Below are 23,531 nucleotides of genomic sequence, written 5' to 3' on the forward strand. Positions count from 1 at the left end.
CTTTTGGGAAATAATGGAAAACGTAGGCATGGCAGTAACTGCTAAAGCCGTGCTGTTTTCGAATTACTTTTAAAAACTGACTTTAAGTATTCAAGCTGAGCTTAAACTCTGCCTTGCTATTCAAGGGCAGTTGAGGACTGAAATGAGCAGATCTAGTATTGTTTTTCACCTTTGCTGATTAAGTATGGTTTTCTCTGGTTTTGCTGAAAAACTTGTCGATTGATTAGCCAAACCCTTTACCTGGGGCAAGGTTGCAGGATCCCAGTGGTTAGTAGGGGACTACATGTAACATCTAGCATATAATGAACTGAGGTATACAGTTTCAGGTGTTTGCTAAAAAACATCTTTTCCCTTACCCTAATTAGGACTGATTAACAGAAGATGCAGAACTCAAGTCCAAAGGGATGTGTTACTTATCTGTATGACTTAAGTTTTAGTTGGTCTTTGGACGTTTTTGTCTAAACACAGGGTGGGGGTGGTATAAGGCTGCATTCATCACCTGTACTTCACGGAGTACTTCTCCTGGTGTAACAGAGGTGGACTTCTGTTGTCAGGTAGACAGGGCAGTGTATATATAAACACCTGATACTACCAAGGTTATAAAACACCAAACCACTGCCTTCTGTAACTTAACAGGCAAAAACGTAAATAAAGAGCAAAACTATAATGATTTTCACATGCTAATGCAGGCAAGACAAGCACTGTTGCGTGGAAAATACCCTTCCTTACTTTTAAGATACATAGCTGAAAGGGGTTTTACATGTCTGCACAACTTACTTGGAAGTGACCTCTTAAATACAGGTACTTTTCTCTCTGTCTCCTTGAAGGACCTTACATTGTATGGATAAGCAATTTTTTTATTTACCTCCCATTTTTGTCTACAGTAAGGATTAAAGCTTTTGGTTTAGGCAAAAGTAATTCCTGGAAAAACTTAATCTTTCTATTCAAAGATGATTGAATGGGTTAAAGGGAATGAGTTGGAAAAAACAGCCATTAACCTTTCTTTACTGGGGAGGTTTAAGTTAGAGAAGATTGAAAGGATTTCAGTGTTTTCTTTTATGACTTTATTTAATTGGTTTTTCTTCTGTAGCTAGGTCTGAGAAGATGCACAGGCACAGATGACTAAAAGTGTATCTTTCTATTATTTGTACTCCATCTTTTGTGTGTTCTTTTCTATAGGATGCAAAAAGGTGTACATGACTACATGATATAAATAAACACACTTCTGAATTAGTAGTGCAAAAGTTCTTGAGTTATGTCACAAGAGAGCTGTAAGTTAGGAGGATATTTATTTATGACACCCTCATCCAGAGAGATTCAACCTTTTTAAAACAGGAGTTGCTTCTGTAGCTTGACATTCTTGGTAGGCTTCCCTCTTAAATGCCAAACAGCTTCAAAGATTTTTAAAATGAGGAAGTTCAGTCAGTACTTGGTACATGAGTAGGATATATTGAAGTGAAAACCTCCCTTAAATTTTGAAAAATCAGGAGACTCATTTGTACAATTTCAAGGTGGTCTATTTCGAAATTATTACACTGAAAATAGGGCTGTGTCACCAAAATATAGAAAGTGGCAGTTTTACTTGGACTAGGATTTACACTGCTACTGGTCTCAGATGTTACACGCAGCAAGAGATTTTAAGCTCCAAATGATTAAGCGTTCTAAAACCTGATTGAGCCTTCTCATTGACACATGTTTAGGTTCCAATATGCATTTCTACATGCCAGTTACAAAGATGCTCCGATTCAGTATTTAGTCATCCAGGAAAAAGTAGTTTCCACTCTTCTTTTGTTCCACATCCTTGGGAAGAGAAAGAATGTCAGTATTAGTTGAAGTAGCCTTTGGCAGACTTGAACATAGCTGAAATACAAGACACTTACCTAAACTCCTTTCTACTTTACTTATTCCTCTTACTACTCGTTTCACATACTGTTTTCCAGCACAGCAAAACTACCAGGTTAGTTTTTGTTCTGTAGCTTACTGTAAAACCTGGCTTTATATTGAACAGTCATGGCTTCGTCACGGTAAAGGTGTTTCTCTCTTACCTTGATGGAATTGAGTTTGTTTATTCTTGGTCTGTAATTGTTGGGGTCTCTTCTAAAAGTGATTTCGAGTTGAGATAAAAACTTATTCATTCCAGCCAAAAGAGTCTGTGGACTGCGAAGAGAGAAGAACATTCCAGCTACGTTTTCAGAAATTCTATACGATGCAGATTACAGACAGCTCACTCAGGTGCAGTAACACAAATGCGAGCTGTTTGATGTACCAGGATGGGCTACACTTTCAGACAAATTACATCTCAGGCAAGAAGTCGTAACTACTACTCTCATCTTTCAGCACTATCTCAGCATGGTGCTACAAGTCTTCAGACTGCTACCTCTACATGCTTTTTATTTTTTATCTATGTGTGCTGGAACACTTGGTTCTTTACATTTAAAGAAAAAGAGCGCTGCACCATTAGCAGGGTAAAACAAAGATCACAACATACACTGATGCTGAGAAAATGTTAAGTGATTGTGACTTCAAATAAGTTTGTTCTTAGAAGACTACCATCAAAACCAGGCTAGCAGCATGTAACACATGGCTAGACAGCCTTGTTTACTTCATTTGGCTCACATCAAATACGTGGTAGTTACACTGGTCATAGATCATGTACCTTGTATGTTGCTGTGCAGACTTGCATGTGACAAGGTTTGCACGCAGGTTCAGTTAGTACACTGCTTTCTTTTAATACATCTGAAAGTTATTTTCATAAGCATAGTTTACAATTAGTCCTTTTTTCATTCCTTTCAATCGATACCACTTATTTGTTCTGTTCTGATAGTAACTTCATTGGTGTACAGCTGCATAAGGTTAGTTTAAGCCAGGAGCTGGTCTTGTTTTTGAGGGCTTGGTTACATTCCAACTATGCTCCAACTCCATCTAGGCAGCTTCCACGTGTGGGTCAGTCCTCACTTCAGAACAAAAGCCAGAACCCTTGGGACACTCTTGGATCAGTTCAAATGTGGCTTGAATTTCCACTGGCAGGGACGCTGTACTTCCTTATTTTTGTTGCTGCTTCTGATAATTTATTTCTTTCTATGTTGCCCTTCTTTATCTTGCTTACTAATCCAAACAAATCTCTTACCTGTTTGCAAGTGTATTCTTGGAAGGAATGCCATCAAAAACAATCACACGATCAGCAAGATATGTAGCCATGATAAAATCATGTTCTACCACAAAAGCTGTTTTTTTAGCATGGAGAATGAAACTGAAATAGAAATAAAAAGAGCGCTGAATGTAAACTTTTTGTGAAAGTACTGAAAATTTCAGGTTTTTTTCCCCATCGTGTATACTTTACCGTTTAATGACTCTAGCAGCCATTAGACGTTGTTCAGAGTCCAAATACGCCGAAGGTTCGTCAATTAGGTAGACGTCTGCAGGTTTACCAAGACACAGAGCTAATGCAACGCGCTGCAACTCACCACCAGACAATGTCTGAACCTGCCGGGGTGGGAGGAATAAGGCTGTATTTAGTTCAGGTACAGGTAGAGAATTGAAGAAAAGTTAGGATGTTGTCTCAGGCCATTAATACCTCCTGGTCAATGATGTTTTCTATTTGAAGGGGTTTCATTACATCAGTTACAAACTGGGGGTGGGTATAGGCATCTCTAATCTTCTCATGCAGCAGCTGCCGGACACTTCCCTATTGGAAGAAAAACATTGCCACTCACTTTTATGTACCGCGCCACAGGAAAACAAGAAGAAATACAATTAGTGGAGCTTTTTGTTCCAGGCATAAAGAAATTCTACCCGTGTACTACGAACATGCTTTTTGTAGGAAACAATACTTAATAAACAAGGTTTGAACGTACTGTAGATTTAGGACTGATCTTCTGTGGTTTGTAGCTGACATTTAAAACTGGGACCTCACCTAAAAAGAAGATAAAATTTTATCATGAAAACAAAAGCCTTTCCAGGATCTTTAAAACGGGTTTCAGCTAAGCTTTGAAGCACTACCTCCTTCATCAGGTGTAAGTCTTCCTGCAAGCATCCGGATAAACGTAGTTTTGCCAGTTCCTAAAATAAAATGCAAGTTACATGTTACTTCAGACTTTTTAGCAACTTGGACCTCTAACAATTAAGTCACTGATACAAAAAAAGACTTAATAAAGAATTTATTTTAAAATTAGACTGCTTTGAGAATTCCTGTACTCACTTCCAGCAAGCAATACTCATTATTACTTGCTTTTCCAAATGGAAGAGACATCTAAAGCTACAACAGCCTAGACATCTGGCTAAGCTCACCAGGTCCATCTCTGTTGGCTCACCCTGCCAATCTTAAGTTCTTAAAATGAGGTAACAGAGAAACACAATGGCGTGAACATTCGATAACTTCAAGTTCCCACTGTTCAGAGACCGAGCTCATGGTGGGGTATCTTCACTAGGAAACCAGCAGTTCGACCTGCCTCAAACCCAGTGGTTTTGAAGCCTGGCCCCCAGACAGCAAAAGGGCTTTAGGAGAATGTTTAGGGCTGCAGGAACAGCTTCAAACGAGAATTGCACTTACCGTTTTCCCCCAGCATCACCATAATTTCAGAATCCGTGAATTCTCCAGCTACTATGGATAGTTCAAATTCTCCCATCTTTTTTTTCATTCCTGGATATTTGTACATACACATCTTTTTAACTTCTTCTTCATTAGCTGTCTCAGCCACTTTAAATACCAGAGATGCATCTCGAAACCTTAGATTCTCTGTTGGAACATAGCCATCTAAGAAAATGTTTATGCCTATGAAGGAGGGAAAAAATATAATTAAAAAGTCTACAATAAAGCAAGACAAGACGAATTTCAGTTCTTGGCTGTAAATTCCAATTAGATAAGGAGAACACTGGATTTTAAATGGCAAGTTAAAAAAGGCAACACAACCTCCTAATGGAAAGTGTGTACATTATGCAAATTGAATGAAGAAAAATCTTACTAAAATTACAGCAAGGCTATAGAAGCTTTTCCTGAAATCCTAGTATTAGTAAAGTGCGTAGGGTTTAAAGAAACTACTGCTGTTGGACCCATTCTCACAAAAACAGTTATTACTGACTCTCTGTGCTTCAAGTGTGGTCAATTCAGTCGAATGCTACATATCTCTGTACTGTACTAAATCTCTGCTATACTTTCTCTACTATTTATAGGGTCTTTTGTGAAACTCCACTATTTACAAAACACCTGCAAGTATAAAAATAATGTCCATAGTGAGAGGCAAAGGGCATTTCACAATTAAGACTTCTGGGCTGAGTTATAAATTTAGGATCACAGCAACCAGAGATTTTGCACGAAATAAAGTGGTTTTTTAGTTACTGAACTGTAACAGTAAAAAGACATCATGTTCACATGACAACTAGCATTTTAGCACCTTTTCTTTTTTCCTTCCATAGAATTCTTTTGGTACATTTTAGAAGAGACAGATTTAAGAATTACCTTCTCTTACGCTGAAAGGCATAGTAACGACACCGTAAGCACTTGGCACACCATACAGGCAGCAGATAAAGTCAGAGAGATAATCTAACACACTTAGATCATGCTCTACAACAATAATGTACCTGAAAAATAGAGCCAGAGAGATGCTTTGATACTTCAATACGACACATTTTTTTCTTACTCTAGACTTGCATAATCAAAAGTTATCAACATGGTTTTCATTTAATATGGTTTCTTAGCTTTACACTAAATAAGAACAGAGTTCAAATCTCTGATCTGCTTTTTTTTTTTTAAACTGTACAATAAACAGGCATTGTGAATGACAAGCTGAGAGTCCATCTTCAGTGTAATCTGGCAGCTTTTTTATGTACAGTAAGTGGAAGGATATTGACTGATTAGAGCAAAAAAATTCTTACCACATTTTAAGAAAAAAAAAAAAAATCTTTGTGAGAAGGGGATGGAACAGCAACATTCAGGTGAAAAATAACCACCTGCATTTTCACATCCTTATTACAAAATGCCGGAATAGTACAGAAATGATAGGAAATAAGTTTCCAAAATGCAAAGGAATAGAATATTATGGACTTAGAATATTTAAAACATGTATTACTCTACCATACTGAGAAGTCAGCATTTCTAGGGAGAGGGACTGGATGTTTCCTCCCTCTGTAAACAGTCACCTATTATTACAGTCTAGCAAGACATTTAAAGTTTGTACTTACCTGTCAGGGTTTATTAGGGATCGAATAGTAATGGCAGCCTTCAAGCGCTGTTTGACATCCAGGTAGCTAGAAGGTTCATCAAACATGAAGCTAGCCCCAAAAGAAAGAATTAAGTCTTGGTGAATGCAGGCTTTTAGTTATTTCAACCTAATACTAACATTTCAAACATTAAATAATCATTATTTATAATGAGAAAAAGGGACAAAGAATGAGAATTATGTACTGACATCTGTCCTGAACCTCTGATGACTGTCACTTGAAATTGTTAAAAGATTCAAGTTAAGTATTATTTTGCCAAAAGCTCCGACAGTTACCAAATATTATGAGAAATCAGCAATCTATTAGGAATCCCATGCATTCAGTTCTGATTCGGCTTAAATTTAACATGAACTAAAAAGTGCAAAAATGCTTAAGGAGACTGAAAGAAGAACATCTTCCAAAAGAGAAAAACGAAATAACAAAGCAAACAAGAAAATCCACCAAAACCTGCACCAACCAAAAAACCCTCAGCCAAACAAAAAACCCACAACCCAAACAACAGAAAAAAAAAAAAAAATCATGACATTCATAGAAACCAAAACCCAAACCCCTCCAACTTTTCTGATCTTGCTTTCTTGGTTCCAAGGAGTCAGGAAACACCATGGACTACACAGTAATTTCCTGGTTGCAAGACAGGAGAAGAGGGACACAAGTTGTCAGAAGCGGGGAAGCATCTGTTCATTTCTTATTCAGAGAGGCAACTGAGGTACACTGTCAAACTGAATACGTTTATGTGGGATTAGGGAAAAGGTTAGGAAGTTGTGATGCTGAAATTTAACACTGGCCTCTGAAATTAGCTATTTCCAGCCAGATGAATTAAAAGTATAAAAAATCCAGAGCTTATATATAGAGTAAATGTGGATCTTGGCTGCACAGTTGGTCAAAAATATTTATTTTTCAAAATTATTTTTAAAAAATTATTTCAAACAAGTGTTATTTCTAACAATAAATGTGGATTAGAGGACCATATTCTGAGACAGATTACTAGAAGCAGTGTGTAACAGAAGTATATTAAACATACATATCAGCCTTCTGAATGCAAACAACCGCACAAGCAAATCTCTGAAGTTCTCCTCCTGAAAGGTCCTCAACATTTCTTTCTTTCAGATGGGTTAAGTCTGCAAATAAATGCTTAATTTTAGATATGTTATAACCAACACAACAGTTCATATTTTTATTACCTACAGAAACATGTATAATCACAGCAGACATCCTACACAGAGGAAAAAACAGAAAGTAGTAAAATAAGTGTTCAGTTTATATAGAAGGATCATCATGCTATTTGTACGTCACAGCAAGTTACAGCTTCTCTGCAGCAGTAGCTGATTAATTGGTACGGCTGCTACTTATAATGCAGGAGGAGTACATTTCTATTTGTTTTTCCACCAAATATTTGGTAAAGATTTCTGGCCCTAAAAGGAAATTATACCAGTTTTAAAAGTGTTTCAATAGACCTGGCTGAAGAGTTCTGATTTTCGGGAAAACCAACTCCCCCCCAGGTGTTACAGCAAAGGGGTTAAGCCTGTAATTTCTCATCATCTTTATGAACAGCAAATTTCAAGTATACACTGTTTCACTGGTAAGTTAAGCGAGACTCAAAGACCATGTTTCCTAGTGGTACAATGCAGCCCCCACCTTCACCACCCAGATCTACCAAAAAGAACCCTGTTAATTTAGCAACACCTACATTAACACCTAAATTTCACAACAACTGAATTCAAAACATTACTGTTATATATATATATAAATACAAAAAATTACTGGGGCTAGACTATGCAAAAATTGTTCTTTTTAACTGCATTACTCTCAGAAGTCAGTATTACTCCTGTTATAATTAGTTCTATACAGGGCTTTTTGTGGGGGAAGAAAAGTTTTTTGTACTTCGGTATTTTCTATATGCAATGGCTCCCAAAAGAGGGGATGCTAAGATTTTGCCAGAGTTGTAAGCAAGCAAGCAAAAGCAAAGCGGCAGATGGTAACTGGAATTTTTCCAGATTTAAAAATAAACACTTTCTACCATGACACAAAAACTGCATTAGATTCTGTTAACTAGCATGTATCAATTAGTTTGCCTTTGCCACTTGAAAGTATTACTTACATTAGTTCAGATATGCTTACAGCAAGCCCTAGACTTTAAAAAATACCTTTTTTTTCTCTATTTTTTTTTAAACTGGTGTAATTTAAATCTACCGTCACATTAGTAGTAACTTTATTTTGTTCAGTATATATGAATTTCTTACATGCTTTGAAGTTTGACTTCACAAAAATCACTTACCAAGTTGCTGACATACAACAGTTTGTGTCTTAGTTTCATCCTTCCTATCCAGAATTGATCCCACTGTTCCCTGCATGATAAATAACAAAAAACCCCACCAAAACAGTATTTCAACATTATAAATTTCAGACAGTAGTGGATTTTTGACATTGAATTATGTTGCTAAATAAAATCTTTAAACACAAGAGAAGTATTCCAGGAGAAGCTCCCAGCCTTCTTAGCTCATGAAATTTCTTACCTTTGCAGCTTTAGGGATCTGGTCCACGTACTGAGGTTTAATGATAGCTTTCAGGTCATCTTCCAGGATCTTGGTAAAATAATTTTGTAATTCAGATCCTCGGAAATAAGTCAAAATTTCTTGCCAGTCAGGTGGATCCTGTGAAAAAGAAAGCCTGTGTTTACTTATACCGTTCTAAAAAAAAAAAAAAATCATAAAAAAAAATTTTTAAAGTTCTGATCTATTTAGTTACCAAACTGTTATGTTGCCTCTGCAAAGTTTCCATTTAAAAAAAAAAAAATATAGAGGAAAAATTGTAAACTTGCAAATTGAAGGGGTAGAATGAGATTTTTTTCTCCAGGTGTCACTAGCTCCTTCAAGAAAAAGGATTTTTAATTTGCACCTAGGACATCCAAATCTGTCCTTAAGACACTTAAGAAGCTACGAGTGAAACTACTTCATGGAGAAAATGATAGCATGGATTAGTTTAACTGCACTTATTAGTGATCTGATCCAGCTAATCCAAAGGAAGATCGTTGGACTGATAAAATCAGCTTGCACAAACAACTCAATAAAATTTGGTCACTTTCTCTGCTTCTAGCAAACTTCATTCCAAGGAAACAGAAGAAGATAAAGGAAAAATGACAGGAAAAAAACCCAAACCAAACAAAACCAAAAAGGGAACTTTTCAGAGCAATCAGCCAAGAAAAAGTCCCAACTTGTACAGTTTTGTTGTACACAGAGTACTACTCTGAATGGTGCAGAGTTAATTGTTTTGATGGTAAACAGCACGGAAACAGAGCGACACAGCCGTATTTCCAAACCAAGCAAATACACAGAGGAACTGCTTGGTAAGTTTTAGAGCAGAAGCAACATGGAAGATTCGATTCATACCATGTGTTTCTGTGATCATATTGATTTGGCTCTTCACAGGGAAGTCTGATTTTGGAAGCATGGTAATTCAATTAAGAACACATTCAGAAAGTCAAAAGTTTTGCTATTTCTGCAATACTACCACCTGAAACAAGAAGTCCACAAAATAATATAAAGCAAACTTGAAAGAAAGTGGAAAATGTAGCTGGGAAATTATTATTTCTTTGTAGTTTTAAGTGGCAGCCATGAAATTAATAATTTATGAAAATGTTACCCTTTCAGCTAAAGAAACTGATGAACAAATTTTGAACACACTTGTTCCTACAAGTCCTTATTGAAGGACAAAAGTAAGCATCAGAATTCAATTGTCACCATGTAATTTGAAGGTGAGAAGGTGATAATTGAAATACTGTCTGATAAGAAGTGTCACAATAGTTACAATTTAAGTCTTTTCTCTAATATTCCCTCTTTGGAGTAGTGCTGGGCAAACAAACGCTATAAGCTATTTTGCCTGCTGGCTGCACAGTTCAACTTTGTGTAAATACATAGGAAAATGGGTTATGATCTCCCTTGAAGACCACCAGATTACAAGTTTTTTTATGCCTAGAAAAAATACATCAAAATTTCTAAGCAACTCTCAACATGAAAGAACTGAAGATTTTCAGAACTCGGTATTAAAATGTACAGTGGGAAATACCTTCAACAACAACTTATGATAACAACGTATTTTTTAAGAGATCATCTTCAAAAGAATCAAAGATAAAAAAGCCCAAGAGATCACAAGGATACATGATAAGCGTTCAGACACTAGAGCTGTTCAGATAAAAACGTTGAAGAAAATCCAAAACTTCAGCTACAAAAATCCCTTGAGGAGGAACAGGTAAATTGTGCCGGGGAAAAAACCTGACATTTTAAAAGACTGGTATAAAAAACAACCCCACCCTTAAGCGGGACTTACAGACAGAAACCTACCTTTGATATTTATCTTTAATGAGTTACAATTATAATTAGAATCCTTATCTTTCTTGAAAGTTCTACAGAATTTGCAAAAAAGCCTTTGTTAGCATCCTTCTACTATCGTTTCGTGTGGAATACGTCATTGGCTGTTAATAGGGAAAGCGCCAATGTCTTCGCAAATTCTATGGCATTCACAAATAACGAAAACTCAGTGAAAAAATATACAGCTATCTGTAACGCCAACTGTAGTTTATTGCTGATACATACATCGTATTTTCCAAGATTTGGCTTCTGTTTTCCTGCTAAAATTTTCAAGGCAGTTGATTTTCCAATACCATTGGTTCCAACCAATCCCAGTACTTCACCTGGACGAGGGATAGGCAACCTGTACACAACAGCGATAACTCTGGATTATATTAATGCCATCAGACACCAACACTTGGTGGTAAAGTAAATGTTACAACCTGTTTTAAGACTCTCTGTTTATTTCCGCCTACTTTGTTAACTTGCCAGTATATAATTCAAATTAAATCAATAGTCCTTAAAAGTAGAAGATCACAGAAAGACTTAAGAGCAGTCTGTTCCTTAAACAGGAGCTCTGTAAAATGAACACTCAGGTTTAATTGAATTTTAAGACTTTTTAATAAGAAAAAAGTAATTAACATTCAAAAAGAAGCTACTGAAGTAACAACCAAGAGCTCCTTCATGTGCACTATGCCTCCTTGATGTGCACTATGTTTAGACTATCAAAAATTTGAATGTTTTGTCTCTTTTATGTTGATTTGAAAAATAAAATACCTGTGAAGTTTGAAGGCATTGGCACAATATCTGTGTGTTGTTTCTTTCTCCAGGTTGCTAGGTAAGTTAACAATTGACAAGGCTCCAAAAGGACATTTCTGTAATCGAAAGAAATTTATCCATTACTGGTGTACATGAACAACTTATTAACAAAATTCAATGTTCTGCAAAGCCCCCAGCTGTGGATTTAAATATTTTTAAAAGAACTTTTACCAGATTACTTCCTTTGCATTTAGACAATCAACTTTCCAAAGAAGTTCTACGCCACAGTTTTCAAATAAATAGTTAGCAATTTAGACTATCAGCCTACAATACCAATAAGGCATGCTGCATATATTCTCTAGCTCTTTTACAAAAACATCCTTCTATTGCTAGGTGTCTACAGCCACAAACAAAACCTAACAAAAGCCACAAACAAAAAGTTACAACCCACACCCTGCAACCCAACCAGGTTCACCAAGCTGACACAGTATTTGACGTTCTATAAACAGTAATAATTAACAATGTCTGATTATTCAGGGAAACAAAATTGCTTTTTGAAGCTACAGTATGCATTAATAAATACAACAGCAAAATAAGGAAACTGTATCACTTTAAAAAGAGCACTCTTACCTTGATGCATATACCACAACCAATACAAAGTGTTTCTGAGATCCACGCTATTTTGCTCTGTGATGTGACTTCTATGCAGAGTTTGCCTGGTGAAAAACGGTAAGATTAATTCAAGAACGTTTCTGATTAATCAGAATTCTTGCCAGTACTACTAAATTCCAGAGGAACATGTAACTGATTTATGTTCACTGAAGCTTCAGATCATCCAAAGAACTGAAGAGTGGCATTATTACTACAAATTGTTCATGCTTTCAGTGATACTTTAAAGGCTTTATGAAATGAAGTATGAATGATAAACAAAACCCTAGCAACTATAAAAACCTAGTTCCTTCTAGTAGAAAAGGAGTCCTCAGACTACGGCCTGTGGGCTGGATACGGCCCCCCAGGGTCCTCAATCTGGCCCCCGGTATTTACAGACCCCTCCTGCCGGGGGTTGGGGGGGAACCAAGCAGCCGCAGATGACTGCCTGCCACTTCATCCCCACGCCGGCCCCCTGGTTAAAAAGTTTGAGGACCCCTGTAGTAGAACATTATTTAAAAATTCTCCAACTTCTTAAATACTTTGTTAAATCACATCTCTTACCCATTCGAACCACAGGACAACTCTTCTTGCATTCCTGACGGCATTTCTTTGGCTTACACTTGTCATGGTTGACAATAGCAATTCTTGTTAATTTGTCTGCCATAATGCACAATTTCGGGTTAAACACCAATTCTGAGGAGTAGTGGGAATCTTCCAGATCTTAAGGAAAAAAAAATTCCAAAAGATACCATAATTACTGACAGCACAGAGAAGAACATACGTATCTGAAGTTATTGCTAGTAGAGTTCAGAAATGAAAAAAGCAAAAATTATTTGATTTTTCCCTCTCTTTTAAGCAACATGGCAAACAGGGCAAAGTCTCAGATACAAGCAGTAAGGGTGCTGATGTGTAAACAATGGCACATATCTTTAACATCAGCTTTCTATTTCATTACTGTTTCTCTGCTGTAAAAAAAACCTGTGATTATATGTGAGAATGTATTTGTTTCCAAGAAAAGCATGTCACAGTAAGAACAGAAGAATGTATACAAATTCCAGTTTCACAAGCTGCCTTGTATAAAGTAACTTTGTTCATGCTACAGCGTCTGGTCAAGTCAAGTTGTGACTGCAACTATTACTCCAAGAATCTGATCATAATATTTTTTCAAACTGTATGCCAATATTCTATATTAAATGATTAAAATACTGTAAAATTTAAGCTAGCTTTCAAAGTGAAGATTTGTAGTTGCATATAGAAAAGTAATCCAAGCAACGTGAACCAACATACATGACGTTTCATTCTTTTATCTTAAGCTCTATTAGTATTTGAATAACTACACTTACATTCTACATTTCCTAACATGGCACCAATAACTATAATATATCCCAATAAAAATAAGCAAGATTCTTAATAAAATTACTTTATTTTTAGAACAGAAAGGTCTTGGAGCACTAGACTAAACATTCCTGAAATAAAAAATAAATGCACTCAAGTGAAATCACTACTTGTATGCCTCTACATAACTGTCTCTTCTCTTGCTTAGGTATTTATAATGCCCATTGGCAAGCACTGGACCGTACTGGGAATTTATGTCAACAATTGCAGCAGAGGGCAGGGAAGGATGAAGAATTTTAAATTTAACTCTTGATTTAAAAAAAAGATGGAATGTATCTAAAATTGCATTTATATTTACACAAAGTACTGAGAATAACAATAATAATGATTTTAACTTCCTATGAGCAACACACACCTAAGGACAACTCTTTCTACTTGCTTCCGCTGCAGAAGAACAAGCCCACTGAATTATGAGGCGCTCAAAGTTTACAAGTGATTACAAATGACAAACAGATTATTTATTTTTTTTTTAGGTCTAAAGAAAGACCATAAACAAAGTACAAAGCATTTCCAGTTCAGCACTGCTAAATAAAGTGATAGCAGCCCTACAGACGATGCCAATTCAAAAACATTGCAATTCAATGCAATACGTATCAGTAGTTCAAAGACATAACTGGGAAGGAGTCTTGAAATACTTCAGGTTTCCACATGGCCCACACGTGCGCTTCCTTCCAAGAAAAGGATTCCAACATTTCTTATTAAAGAAAGCATTTCCTGCTGGATGTCCAGTTCATCTTTGCTACACCAAACTAAAGTATGCTGCAGTGGTTTAGAGACTATTTACTACATACAGCTATTATACGAAGAAAGGCTGTGACTTCCAATCTCCTGAAAGAAGCAAGAATAAAACAGGTGCACGGCACATTTATCACGTTAAAACTCCATTCTTCTCTAAACACACCAGTGAATTTTAGATAGAAGGAATCCTACAGATACTACTGTAATATGAAGGAAAGGAAGAGACTGGCATCCAACAAGGAGCAATGGTCAGAAATGAAGAGGTTATTGTATCTTTAAATCCATTATTACCATAATTATGAATATTTTAAGTAGTTCCTTTTGAAGGTGGTAGTCTTATTTCTCTTTTCAACGTCCAAAGAGTTTTTAAATCAATGTCTAAAATATATTCTTCACCAGATATAAATGAATGTAATTATTTGTCATGCTGCCAACCAACCTTATTGTGGCACTTTTTACTTGTAACATTTTTTTTTCTTTCATCTTTTAACATTTCCTAAGCCCAAGTGTCCTAATAACATAGTTGATGTTTTCAAGTAAATGATTTTTTTAAAAAAAGTATTTTTAAAAGTGATTTTACAGTTCTGTACCAACAGACCAGATTGACAAAGTAGGGCTGAACATTGCAATTACATCCATAGACCAGACCAACAGGAATGGAATAACGGGTTTGCAATTCTCACTTTAATACATTTTTCTTACATAAGACAACAAGAAACCGAAAGTCTTATCCTTAAAAACTACAAGGATCTTTGAGTCAGGGTAACTTTCTAGGAGATAGATACTGGATTTTGTTAGTGCTTCAAATAAAGACACATTCTTTAGGAATATATCCCTGTGCTTTTAAAAGTCCTGTTCACAGTGCATAGAGTATTTGGGGGTGAATCACTCGCTCTCCCTTTGGTTTTCCAAGGCAAGTGCCCAATCTGGGTCCGCCCTTGCTCCAACAATGCCTTTGTGGCCGAGTATGAGCAGCCAGACCACACTGCTTTTCTTTCTGGCAGGGTTCTCTTATCTTAGCTCTAACTGGTACGTATGCTACTTCTATGCGTTACAAAAGCGAGACAAAGACAAAGCTGCCACACTTGAGGAGCTTACCTCTGCTATCCAACCTCCCAAACCTCTGGTTTGAGGTTACCGCCTGAGCAGTGCCGGCAGCAGATGGGACAAACTCTCCCCTCGGCCACCCACCCACCCTCGCGTTTGGCTTAAAGCATCAAAGCAGGAAAATGGGATGGGGGTTGCTCTAAAAGACCAAATCAAATATGGCTTGAAACAACTAGTTTTTGCCACCTACCTCCGCAAGCTTTCCACCTAGTCTCAGTGGGATAATTAGACTGAAGTCTACACTACTACCCATTGCTGAATCAAGTCATGGTTGGTAAGTAATAAAACAAGTCTAAGATTCTTTTTTCTTTTTCCTTCTAACTTATTTATAAGGGAAAAAGCCCATTTGTGGTGAAGAGTTTTGAAGGGGCCACAGAGGCAAGTACTCTAAGCACTCAAAAGTGTGGGGAGGGGACGAGACTAGAACTAATGAACCAGCATGGAGACATACACTCATGCCCCCCGGTCCCATCTACAAGATGGAAATGTAAGTTTATCCAAAACTCTCCAGCGGTCTTAAACCATTTTCAGAAAAAAAATAAATAAATACTTGTGACTTCCGTCACTTTGGCAATATTTCCAGGACTGTCCGGAAGTCTGTGATGATAATGGTCCACAAGAAAGAAAAATAAATTTCTACTTAGAAATGACAGTTTAGAGCAAATTAAACACTGTCCAAAACCAGACGGGACTCAAATTACATATTTATATGCAGTCACTTTGCTGGCATTTAACATACCAAACAGGATCTACTGACTTCAGGATGCAGACAGCAGAAATCTCAATACACTGAACACAGCTCAGCAACACATACAATATACATATGATACAATACAGCATAGCAGTTGTTAAGTGTAGTCAGCAGTTTAAGGGCAAGAGAAACTGGTATTCAGAAGCTGTATTTCTCCTTTCCAAATCAAGAAGAACAGGACAAAAACCAAAGTAAAAAAACATTAATTTTTTTATTAACTACAAGAGTAAAGTGTTATTTTTGAATCAGTGGCTTATGATGGAGTGACATGAGAAAATCTTTCCACAACAACAGACCGATGACACAGGTGAAAGAATGAGAAGGAATAAGAACTGCTAGCAAATAAAACAAAATAAAAAAAAAAATTCTAAAAAACTTGACAGTAGTACTGAAGCCAAAAGCTGCCCATTAAGTCCAATTATAACACTTAATACAAACACTAAAACATGTCTAAAAACAAGACACAAAATATGTTGTCACAAGCATTTAAAGTCAGCATTCTTAGGCTTTCTGACACAACTGCTGCTCTCTGTGACAAACCAGAAGGAAAAAAAAAGAAGGCACATAAGACAACCTTGCTACCCATCACAAAAGGAAACAGTAATATACAATCTATAGAGCAAATGCAATGTATTAAGAACATTTATTACTTTCACAGGCTTTAGAGTTACATTAGAATTTACTAAGTCCAGTCAACTACGACCATGAAGGACCTGTAATTGCATTGAATTATTCAGACATAAAGAAACATTAAAAGAAACAAGTAAACGAAGACTGAAACATAACCAGAGACAATTCACCTAAATGATGTGAAAGCAAGATCCAAGTTCAGAACTGAGCCATACCTTAGTTAACTTGCAGAAAAACAGGTAACATTTTATTAAATTACATTTCATCAGACCTCAAAGGTAAATGCTGTGGAATGAAGTGAGGATGTGCAGCATTTCCACTTTCCTCTGAAAAGCATTAAGCTCAAAAATTATCTCTCAGTGCATTGCTAACGGACTACATAGGGTCACTCCATAACAAGAAAATCAAGAATTAGAATACCCAAAGAAAATTTAAATGAAAGACAAAGTGCAGGTTTTCAAATATGCAATATGGGAGATTACTAAACTTCTAAGAGCCAAAGCAGAAATAATCATAAATGCTACGGGCCCAAACAAAATCTACTAAGAATTAAGAACCAGGCTGTGCTTAAGGTTTTGGCGTTTGTTTGAGAAACTGAGGCAACGTCCAATAAGTTTAAACAAGCCCCGAACCTCCTCACTGTATTTAACTCATTATATTACTCATAAGGCACAACATGAATATGAAAATAAATACGTTAACGTGAAAAGCATATGGTCAAATATACTGACGCAGCATAACGAGCGGGTGTGTTTCGCTGGTGCTGCACAGCGTTAATTACCACTCAACCTTTAATATTTCCTTTTAACATGAAGCAAAGCGCATGAGAATAAACCCATAAATCAGCACGAAAACTGCAGAGACATTTGACGACCCACTTGCTCAGGAAACCTGAGCAAAGAAACAAATCACAAGCGGAAAACGGCCCCGGAAAGCGGCAGATGACCCAGCCGAGTGCACCCTGAGGGGCCACGGCCGCGCTCCAGCAGGGGCTTGTCTGCCGGGGCCTCCGGCCTTCGCACCCGTCCGGTACCAAGCAGCCTCACCCGTTACCTCAGCATGCTGCCAGAAGCATCACCTCACCCCCGAGCCGGCACACGGGTAGTAACTTTCCCCAGAGTAGGGCAAAACACGGCTTTCCCCCCTCTCCAGAAGAGGTACTCCCCTGCTTGCACAGCAGAAAGCCGCCCCCCCGGCCCCGGCCGCGCCAGCAGCCCTGGAGGGCTCCGGGCAGGGGGCGACGCCCGGGGCACGCCTCCCTTCGCCCCGGCACACGGCGCGGACAGCCGCCACAAACGCGGGGCCCAGCAGGTGAGGGGCGGCCCGCCGCGAGGGCCAGCTGCCTGTGCGGAGCGGGAGTGCCGGCCCGGGCGGGGGCGGCCTCCCACCCCCCGCGGGCCCATCCTCCTGCCCGCGCCGGCAGCGAGCCCCGGGGCAGCGGGGCGGGCGGCCCGGCTCCCCCTGGGCGTGGGGAACGGCTTCAGGGCAGCCCGGCGCTACCGCCTGCCGGCCCGGGAGCAGCCGGCCCTGACGCCCGGGCCAGGGGCGGCCACACGGCCTCGCTCCCGCGGGGTGTGGGGGGAGCCCCAGGCCCCGGCGGGGGGCCGAGCCCGGCGGCGGGGCAGGGCCGGCAGCACGGGAAGCCGGCGGCGGCTCCCGGCAGGGAAAAAGGGCCCCTTCCCTACCCGCCTCCCTCCCGTGCGAGAACGCCGGTATCCCCCCACCCGCCTCGCCGGAGACCGCTTACCGGGAGACGGGGGAGAGAGCGAGGCGCCCCCGCACCCCGGGCCGGGCCACAGCGGGGAACCGCCTCCCCTGTCCCGCGGGCCGGCACGCAACGTGCTCCCGCCGCTGCCACCCGGCCAAGATGGCCGCCGCCCCCGCAGGGAGGGGCCTGGGCGCGCACCATAGAGAAGACGGGAGGGAAGGGAGGCTCACCATAGAGAGAAGGGGCCCGTTCGGAGAGAGAGCGGCGCCTCCCGCCGCGGGGCGGGATCAGCCCGCGCGCGCTGGGGATGTGACGGTTGGTGACGCCGCGTCCGGGTGACGCCGCGGGAAGAGGCGCGTTACGCGCGAGGTGCGTCTCGGCAGCCCACCCTCGACCCGCAGCGCTCCCTGCGGGGACAGCGGGCCGCTACGGGCCGCACCGGTTCCGCGCTGAGGGGAACCCCCGGGGGTCAGCGGGCTCCGCCACTCCTCACCGGCTGCGCGCGGGCTCATCCCCCCCCCCCCACGCCGTTCTCTTTTAAACGGGGCTCGTGCGGGGTTCTGCGCGTGCGCGGCGGGAGCCAGTCCGGTAGCTCCTTGGCGGGCTGCGGGCCCTGGTGAAGGTGACGGGTCCTGCCCGCGCTGAGGTGATCCCCCGCGCTGAGGTGCCCGCCCTGCTGCCCCTCTGCCGCCCCCTCACCCACCGCAGCGGCTTCGAGGATCAGGTGGGGACGTTGCTCCGTACCGACCCGGGGGACGGGGTGGGGAGGGAGGAGATGGAGGACGGCGGCGACCGTAGCTTGTAGCCGACCCTCAGCCGGTGACGGGGACCGGGCCGGGGGTGAGGTGGAGGGGGTGCGTCTTCTCCCGCGCCTCGCCTCCAGGTGTCAGGCCAGCCGCGGGAGCTGGTCGTGCCCGGGCAGAAGCGGAGCGCCGCTGGCTCGGGTGGGCGGCTGGGGGCTGCTTAATCGGGTACCTCCTCCGGGTGCCTCCCTCAGCGACTCCCCCCAGCTGTGAGAGGGGAGCGTGATCTGGTGATTAAGCACAACCGATGTATTTCGTGAGTAGGTGGTGTTGATTTATTTCCAGTACTTAAGTGTTTTGTGGGCTTGGGAGGTGGGGCCACAGTACAGTGTTGTAAAGCTAATCAATGGTACTTAAATTCGCAATTGAAAGCCCTATAAAGAGGTCGTAGGGGGAAGGCTACCAAGGAGCTTGAGTGAAAGCAGCTTGGTTTGTTAAACTGACTTCATCCTCTGGTTGCAGTGTTTTTCCAAGGCTGCTTTTACTTGCATAAGCACTTGTAAAGAAGTGCTTGCATCCTTTACAGAACAGCTTATATCCCTACTAGGTACTTTTAGAAGCCTGGGCTTGTACAAAAATACATTTGTAAAAAATGTATTCGTTTAGATTGATTAGGGATATATGTATAAAACTGGTAATGTACTTCTCTTGTGCCGTTGCTCTGATTACCTTGTTTTTAGTGAAATATACTTGTGACAGTGAAGGACTTAAGGTAATTTTCACTGATAGGCTTAAAGCAATATACTGAAGGCAGAGTAAAAGTAATAGGTATTTAAAATTGCATTGAGAGCATAATATGAGAGATCAAATGTACAGGTGAGCTAGTTGTTGAAATAGGTTGCTACTGAACGCACACTATCATTGTTAAATATTAATTAAATCTTAGTAATTTCGATGTTCAATGTTACTGTTCAATCTTCCACCTGGATAAAACCCAGGAAGCATAGTAAGAGACTAGTTTCCAGATATATCTTGAGATCTTTAAAAGCTTTAAACCAACAAGGGGCCATCCAAAGAAAATCAGAGCTTGTGAGGGAAAATGAGTAATGTAAGGATGAAAATCAGAGAATCCTTAGGTTTGAAAAAAAGGTATGAAATCCCTTTCTATTAAGAAGAACGAAAAACAGCCTTATAAATCAGGGATGTTGCAAAAGTGCTGTAATGGTCAGTGCAACCTTTGTTTGGTTTTGATAGAAAAGTTTTAGCCAGGTAATTGCTAAAACTGAATGAAATATGAAGGCAATGCAGTCAGTAATAGTTTAAAAAAAAAAAAACCAAAAAACAAAGCTAGCTGAGCTTTGATCCCCTGAAAAATTCTGGGGAGGTGGCTTGGGAGGAGAATTTGTTGGTAAGTAGAAGACAATTAAAACCAATGTGCAAACAAACCAAACTAGTTCATTGTCTGTTAAGAACAGTCTGGATCAAACTTGTTTTTGCAATAACCAATGCAGTTAATGAGGAAGGAATATAAGGGGTTTGTCTTGAGTTTTACAGGGTTTCTGCTATTCTCTGGGTCACTGTTAAAAACAAGCTACTGAAATGTGGTCTAAAAATAATGTTTTTGAGGTCGTCTACAGCTGGTTGAAAAATTCCTGTTTGAAGCTGACTTGTAAATAGTTCACTTCTAAACAGGAGTGTCACTAAATGTCTTTCTGGCGGGTTCTGCTTTGAATGTATTTTCATTGTTTTCTGTAAAGGTGAACACGAAATAGATATGTTGCGGAGTTGGAAGGATTGCAAGGATTGTACAGCTCAGAGTCAGAACTCAAAATTATCTTGAGAAGATTGATAGCAGATTGGAAATCAGTGTAATTAAGCTTAGTTAATGGGAACTGAGGGAGGAAGTGAACAAAGGGACGAAAAATCCAAGGCATGAGTAGTGGTAAGGGTATTACTGAACAGCAAACCGTATCCCGAAAAAGTACTTGAGTGCTGCAGTGTATAGGAAATCAAATATTAATCAATAATGTAATGTCCTTTCAAGTAGACAAATGTTATTTTGGTATGTTAACAGATGTGATTAAAGACAAGGGAAGTGATTGCTCTGCTCTAACTAAGGGCCTTAGCTGAAGTGGTATGGCTATTTTTTTAACCATAGTATGCAGATCTCTAGACTCTGCAAGAATATGAGGTTTATAAAACTTGGTTTGAGAGAACCTTGAAAGGCATGGGCACACTAGTGAAGAAGAAACTAAGCAAATTTGATGAGTGGCCTCACATCTGTAAAAGGGTTGCTATGTGAAGGCTAGTGATTATTTAGTCTTTGAGTTCTCTGGAGCAAGAGAAGAAATAATGCTTTTTTTTAGAAGGTAATACTTAGGTTAGGTGTTAAAGCGAAACATTTGGCTTTTATGTTGACAGAAACACTGAAGCTGGTATCTGTTGAGGACAATCTGGTCTCTCACAGGTCCTTACAGGTGTGTGTTTAAACAGCTCTGTGTGTACTAACATAGTGGAATTAGAAATTTTAGTTCAAGAAAACTGCTTTGGAATCTGCAAAAGCTTCCTTGAGCCTGGATTTTTATGGAGCTTCAATAGGAAAGAACCACGATGTATCATGCTCTGTCTTCTCTTCAGTATGTTGCAGCAGAGTATGTGTGTGCTTAGTGATGGCTTTGCTTTCAAGTAAGCATTTTTTAAAAAATGTCTTCCACTGGTGTTCTGAGAGTGACCTCTCTGTCTCGATTGTGAAAGGTAGATTATTGAACTGTTTAAATCCATTCCACTCTGTTTATAAACCGTATGTTTGTTAAAACATTTCTAATGGCTGCTACTCCACAGCGGTGTTCTCTAGATAAGAGCAAACTTCTCTAAGGAAGATGCTGAGGGATAAAGAGTTGGGGAGGAAGGGGTGGAGAAGAGCTTAGCTGCTGCCTTGTCTTGATCAGAGGATGTGCATACCATATAGTGGGAAGTGGCAAAATGAAAGTGTGATGTTGGCCATGTCATTGAGACATATATGTTAATGTTGTTCATGAGTAAAGCAGCCTATTAACGGTTTTTTGGAATAACTGAATTGGAAAATTGGAGATGCTTCCAGCCAATGGTTCTATAGATGAGGTGTGTCTTTCCATTTTTCAGCACATGTCAAGGAGAAGGGCTTCTAGGCAGATTACTTATTTTTACACAGCCTGAAAAAAATAAGGATTCTCATTCCATTGTCTCCTTGAGCTAAGAAAACATTTTGCTTTGTTTTTTTATTGGTGCCTTAAATTGCTTTTAATGGTAAGTATTTGTGTCTTGTGCAAAGTGAGGTACTTCTGCTAGTAAAATGTCAAGAAGTCTCACTTGAGTGAGCTGGCTTGTTGCAGTATTATTTTTCCTTAGTACTGCTGTAAAGTCAAAGCTTTCTGCTCTTAAAATTCTTAGGAGTATTGGGAACCTTCAGCAAAACTATCCGGAATGTATTATTACTAACTATGCTGGTTAAACAGAAGTTCTGTCATGAAAAGCTGACTTGATTAGTTCAATTCATGAGTTCAAACATAAAAGACTTTCAGTTTTTCACATTACTAATGCACAATTTGTGGTTGACTTGTGTCAGCAGTGGTTTGGAGTTGAAATCTGGATTCTGAGCAGCTTTGCCTGTTAGACAGAAGGAAATGAGCTCGGTTTAAGATAGTAAAAGTTGGATGGCGTTTCTTGCTGTACATTTTTGACCCTCAAAATCTGTGTCTCAAACTTTTGTGAACCAGTACAATACAAATCTTGGCATTTGTGTAGAACTTTCCTGTGTACACTGAAGCTTATAAGACATTTCAACTTAATTGTCTTAAGGGATTCTGCATACTTGAAAATTCTAATCATCTCAGAAAGTTGATTATGCATACTTTTTCAAAAAATTACTAGATGTAAAATGTAATTTCTGTGATTTACCTTATTTTGGTGGGTGGTATGTTTTGTATACACCTTATGTCTTAAGGTTGGGTTTTTTCAGTAATCTGACAATAGCTATTTCTTGGAATGAAGGTGTGACTATCAGACTTGGAGGTTTTTGTTATTTTTCTCTTGAAGTCAAAATAATGAAGGACTGTGAAGACTTGCCGGTGGTGATACTCAAGAGATGTTTTGTATCAAATGGATAATTTAGCCTTACCTTGTGAAGTTGGATTTTCTATGTATATATTTTAGAGGTGTTAAGGCATTTTTGGTTTCTGTATAAATCTGAGAATTAACATGAATGCAGCTCAACTTCTCGTAGTTGATTTATTGTCACAAATGTAATAGCACAGTTTGGACTAGTGGGTGATTTGAGCTGTAATAAGTCTGGGAAAAGTCTCCCCAATGCTTAATAAACATATTTTGAGTTTTGTTGTAGGATGGGGGTTGGACTAGATGATTTTTTGAAGGTCTGTTCCGTGAATCCAAACCACTCTGAAAAATGTTGGGTTTTTTTTTCAGGTAGCTGTGAACTAAGTGTTTTGTAAGTC

The 23,531-nt window shown here is 39.6% G+C and overlaps 2 protein-coding genes across 6 annotated transcripts in view; one reads left to right on the forward strand and one right to left on the reverse strand.

The window, feature by feature from the left end:
• Positions 1 to 1,270: 1,270 nt before the first annotated feature.
• ABCE1 (ATP binding cassette subfamily E member 1) lies at positions 1,271 to 18,482 on the reverse strand. Its single transcript, XM_056362224.1, has 18 exons — positions 18,338 to 18,482; positions 12,531 to 12,689; positions 11,949 to 12,034; positions 11,337 to 11,434; positions 10,806 to 10,923; positions 8,730 to 8,867; positions 8,492 to 8,561; positions 7,238 to 7,334; positions 6,178 to 6,267; positions 5,456 to 5,577; positions 4,550 to 4,771; positions 4,000 to 4,059; positions 3,855 to 3,913; positions 3,575 to 3,685; positions 3,341 to 3,483; positions 3,128 to 3,250; positions 2,046 to 2,157; positions 1,271 to 1,800 (listed from the first exon to the last, which is right to left on the reverse strand). Exons 2-18 carry the CDS (start codon positions 12,631 to 12,633, stop codon positions 1,753 to 1,755), a joined length of 1,800 nt encoding a protein of 599 aa, XP_056218199.1. The 5' UTR covers positions 12,634 to 12,689; positions 18,338 to 18,482; the 3' UTR covers positions 1,271 to 1,752.
• The window catches only part of ANAPC10 (anaphase promoting complex subunit 10), a 39,870-nt gene continuing 34,135 nt past the window's right edge, over positions 17,797 to 23,531 (forward strand). For 3 of the 5 annotated variants that reach the window (XR_008825926.1, XR_008825927.1, XM_056362234.1), the window contains exon 1: positions 18,559 to 19,022. The gene's annotated coding sequence lies outside the window, so the exon portion shown is untranslated. Of the gene's footprint in view, positions 17,902 to 18,544; positions 19,023 to 23,531 lie in introns of those variants that run through there. The other 2 variants (XM_056362254.1, XM_056362244.1) reach the window with 2 other exon arrangements.

Source organism: Falco biarmicus, chromosome 1 (assembly GCF_023638135.1).
Source record: "Falco biarmicus isolate bFalBia1 chromosome 1, bFalBia1.pri, whole genome shotgun sequence".
Taxonomy (NCBI): Eukaryota; Metazoa; Chordata; class Aves; order Falconiformes; family Falconidae; genus Falco; species Falco biarmicus.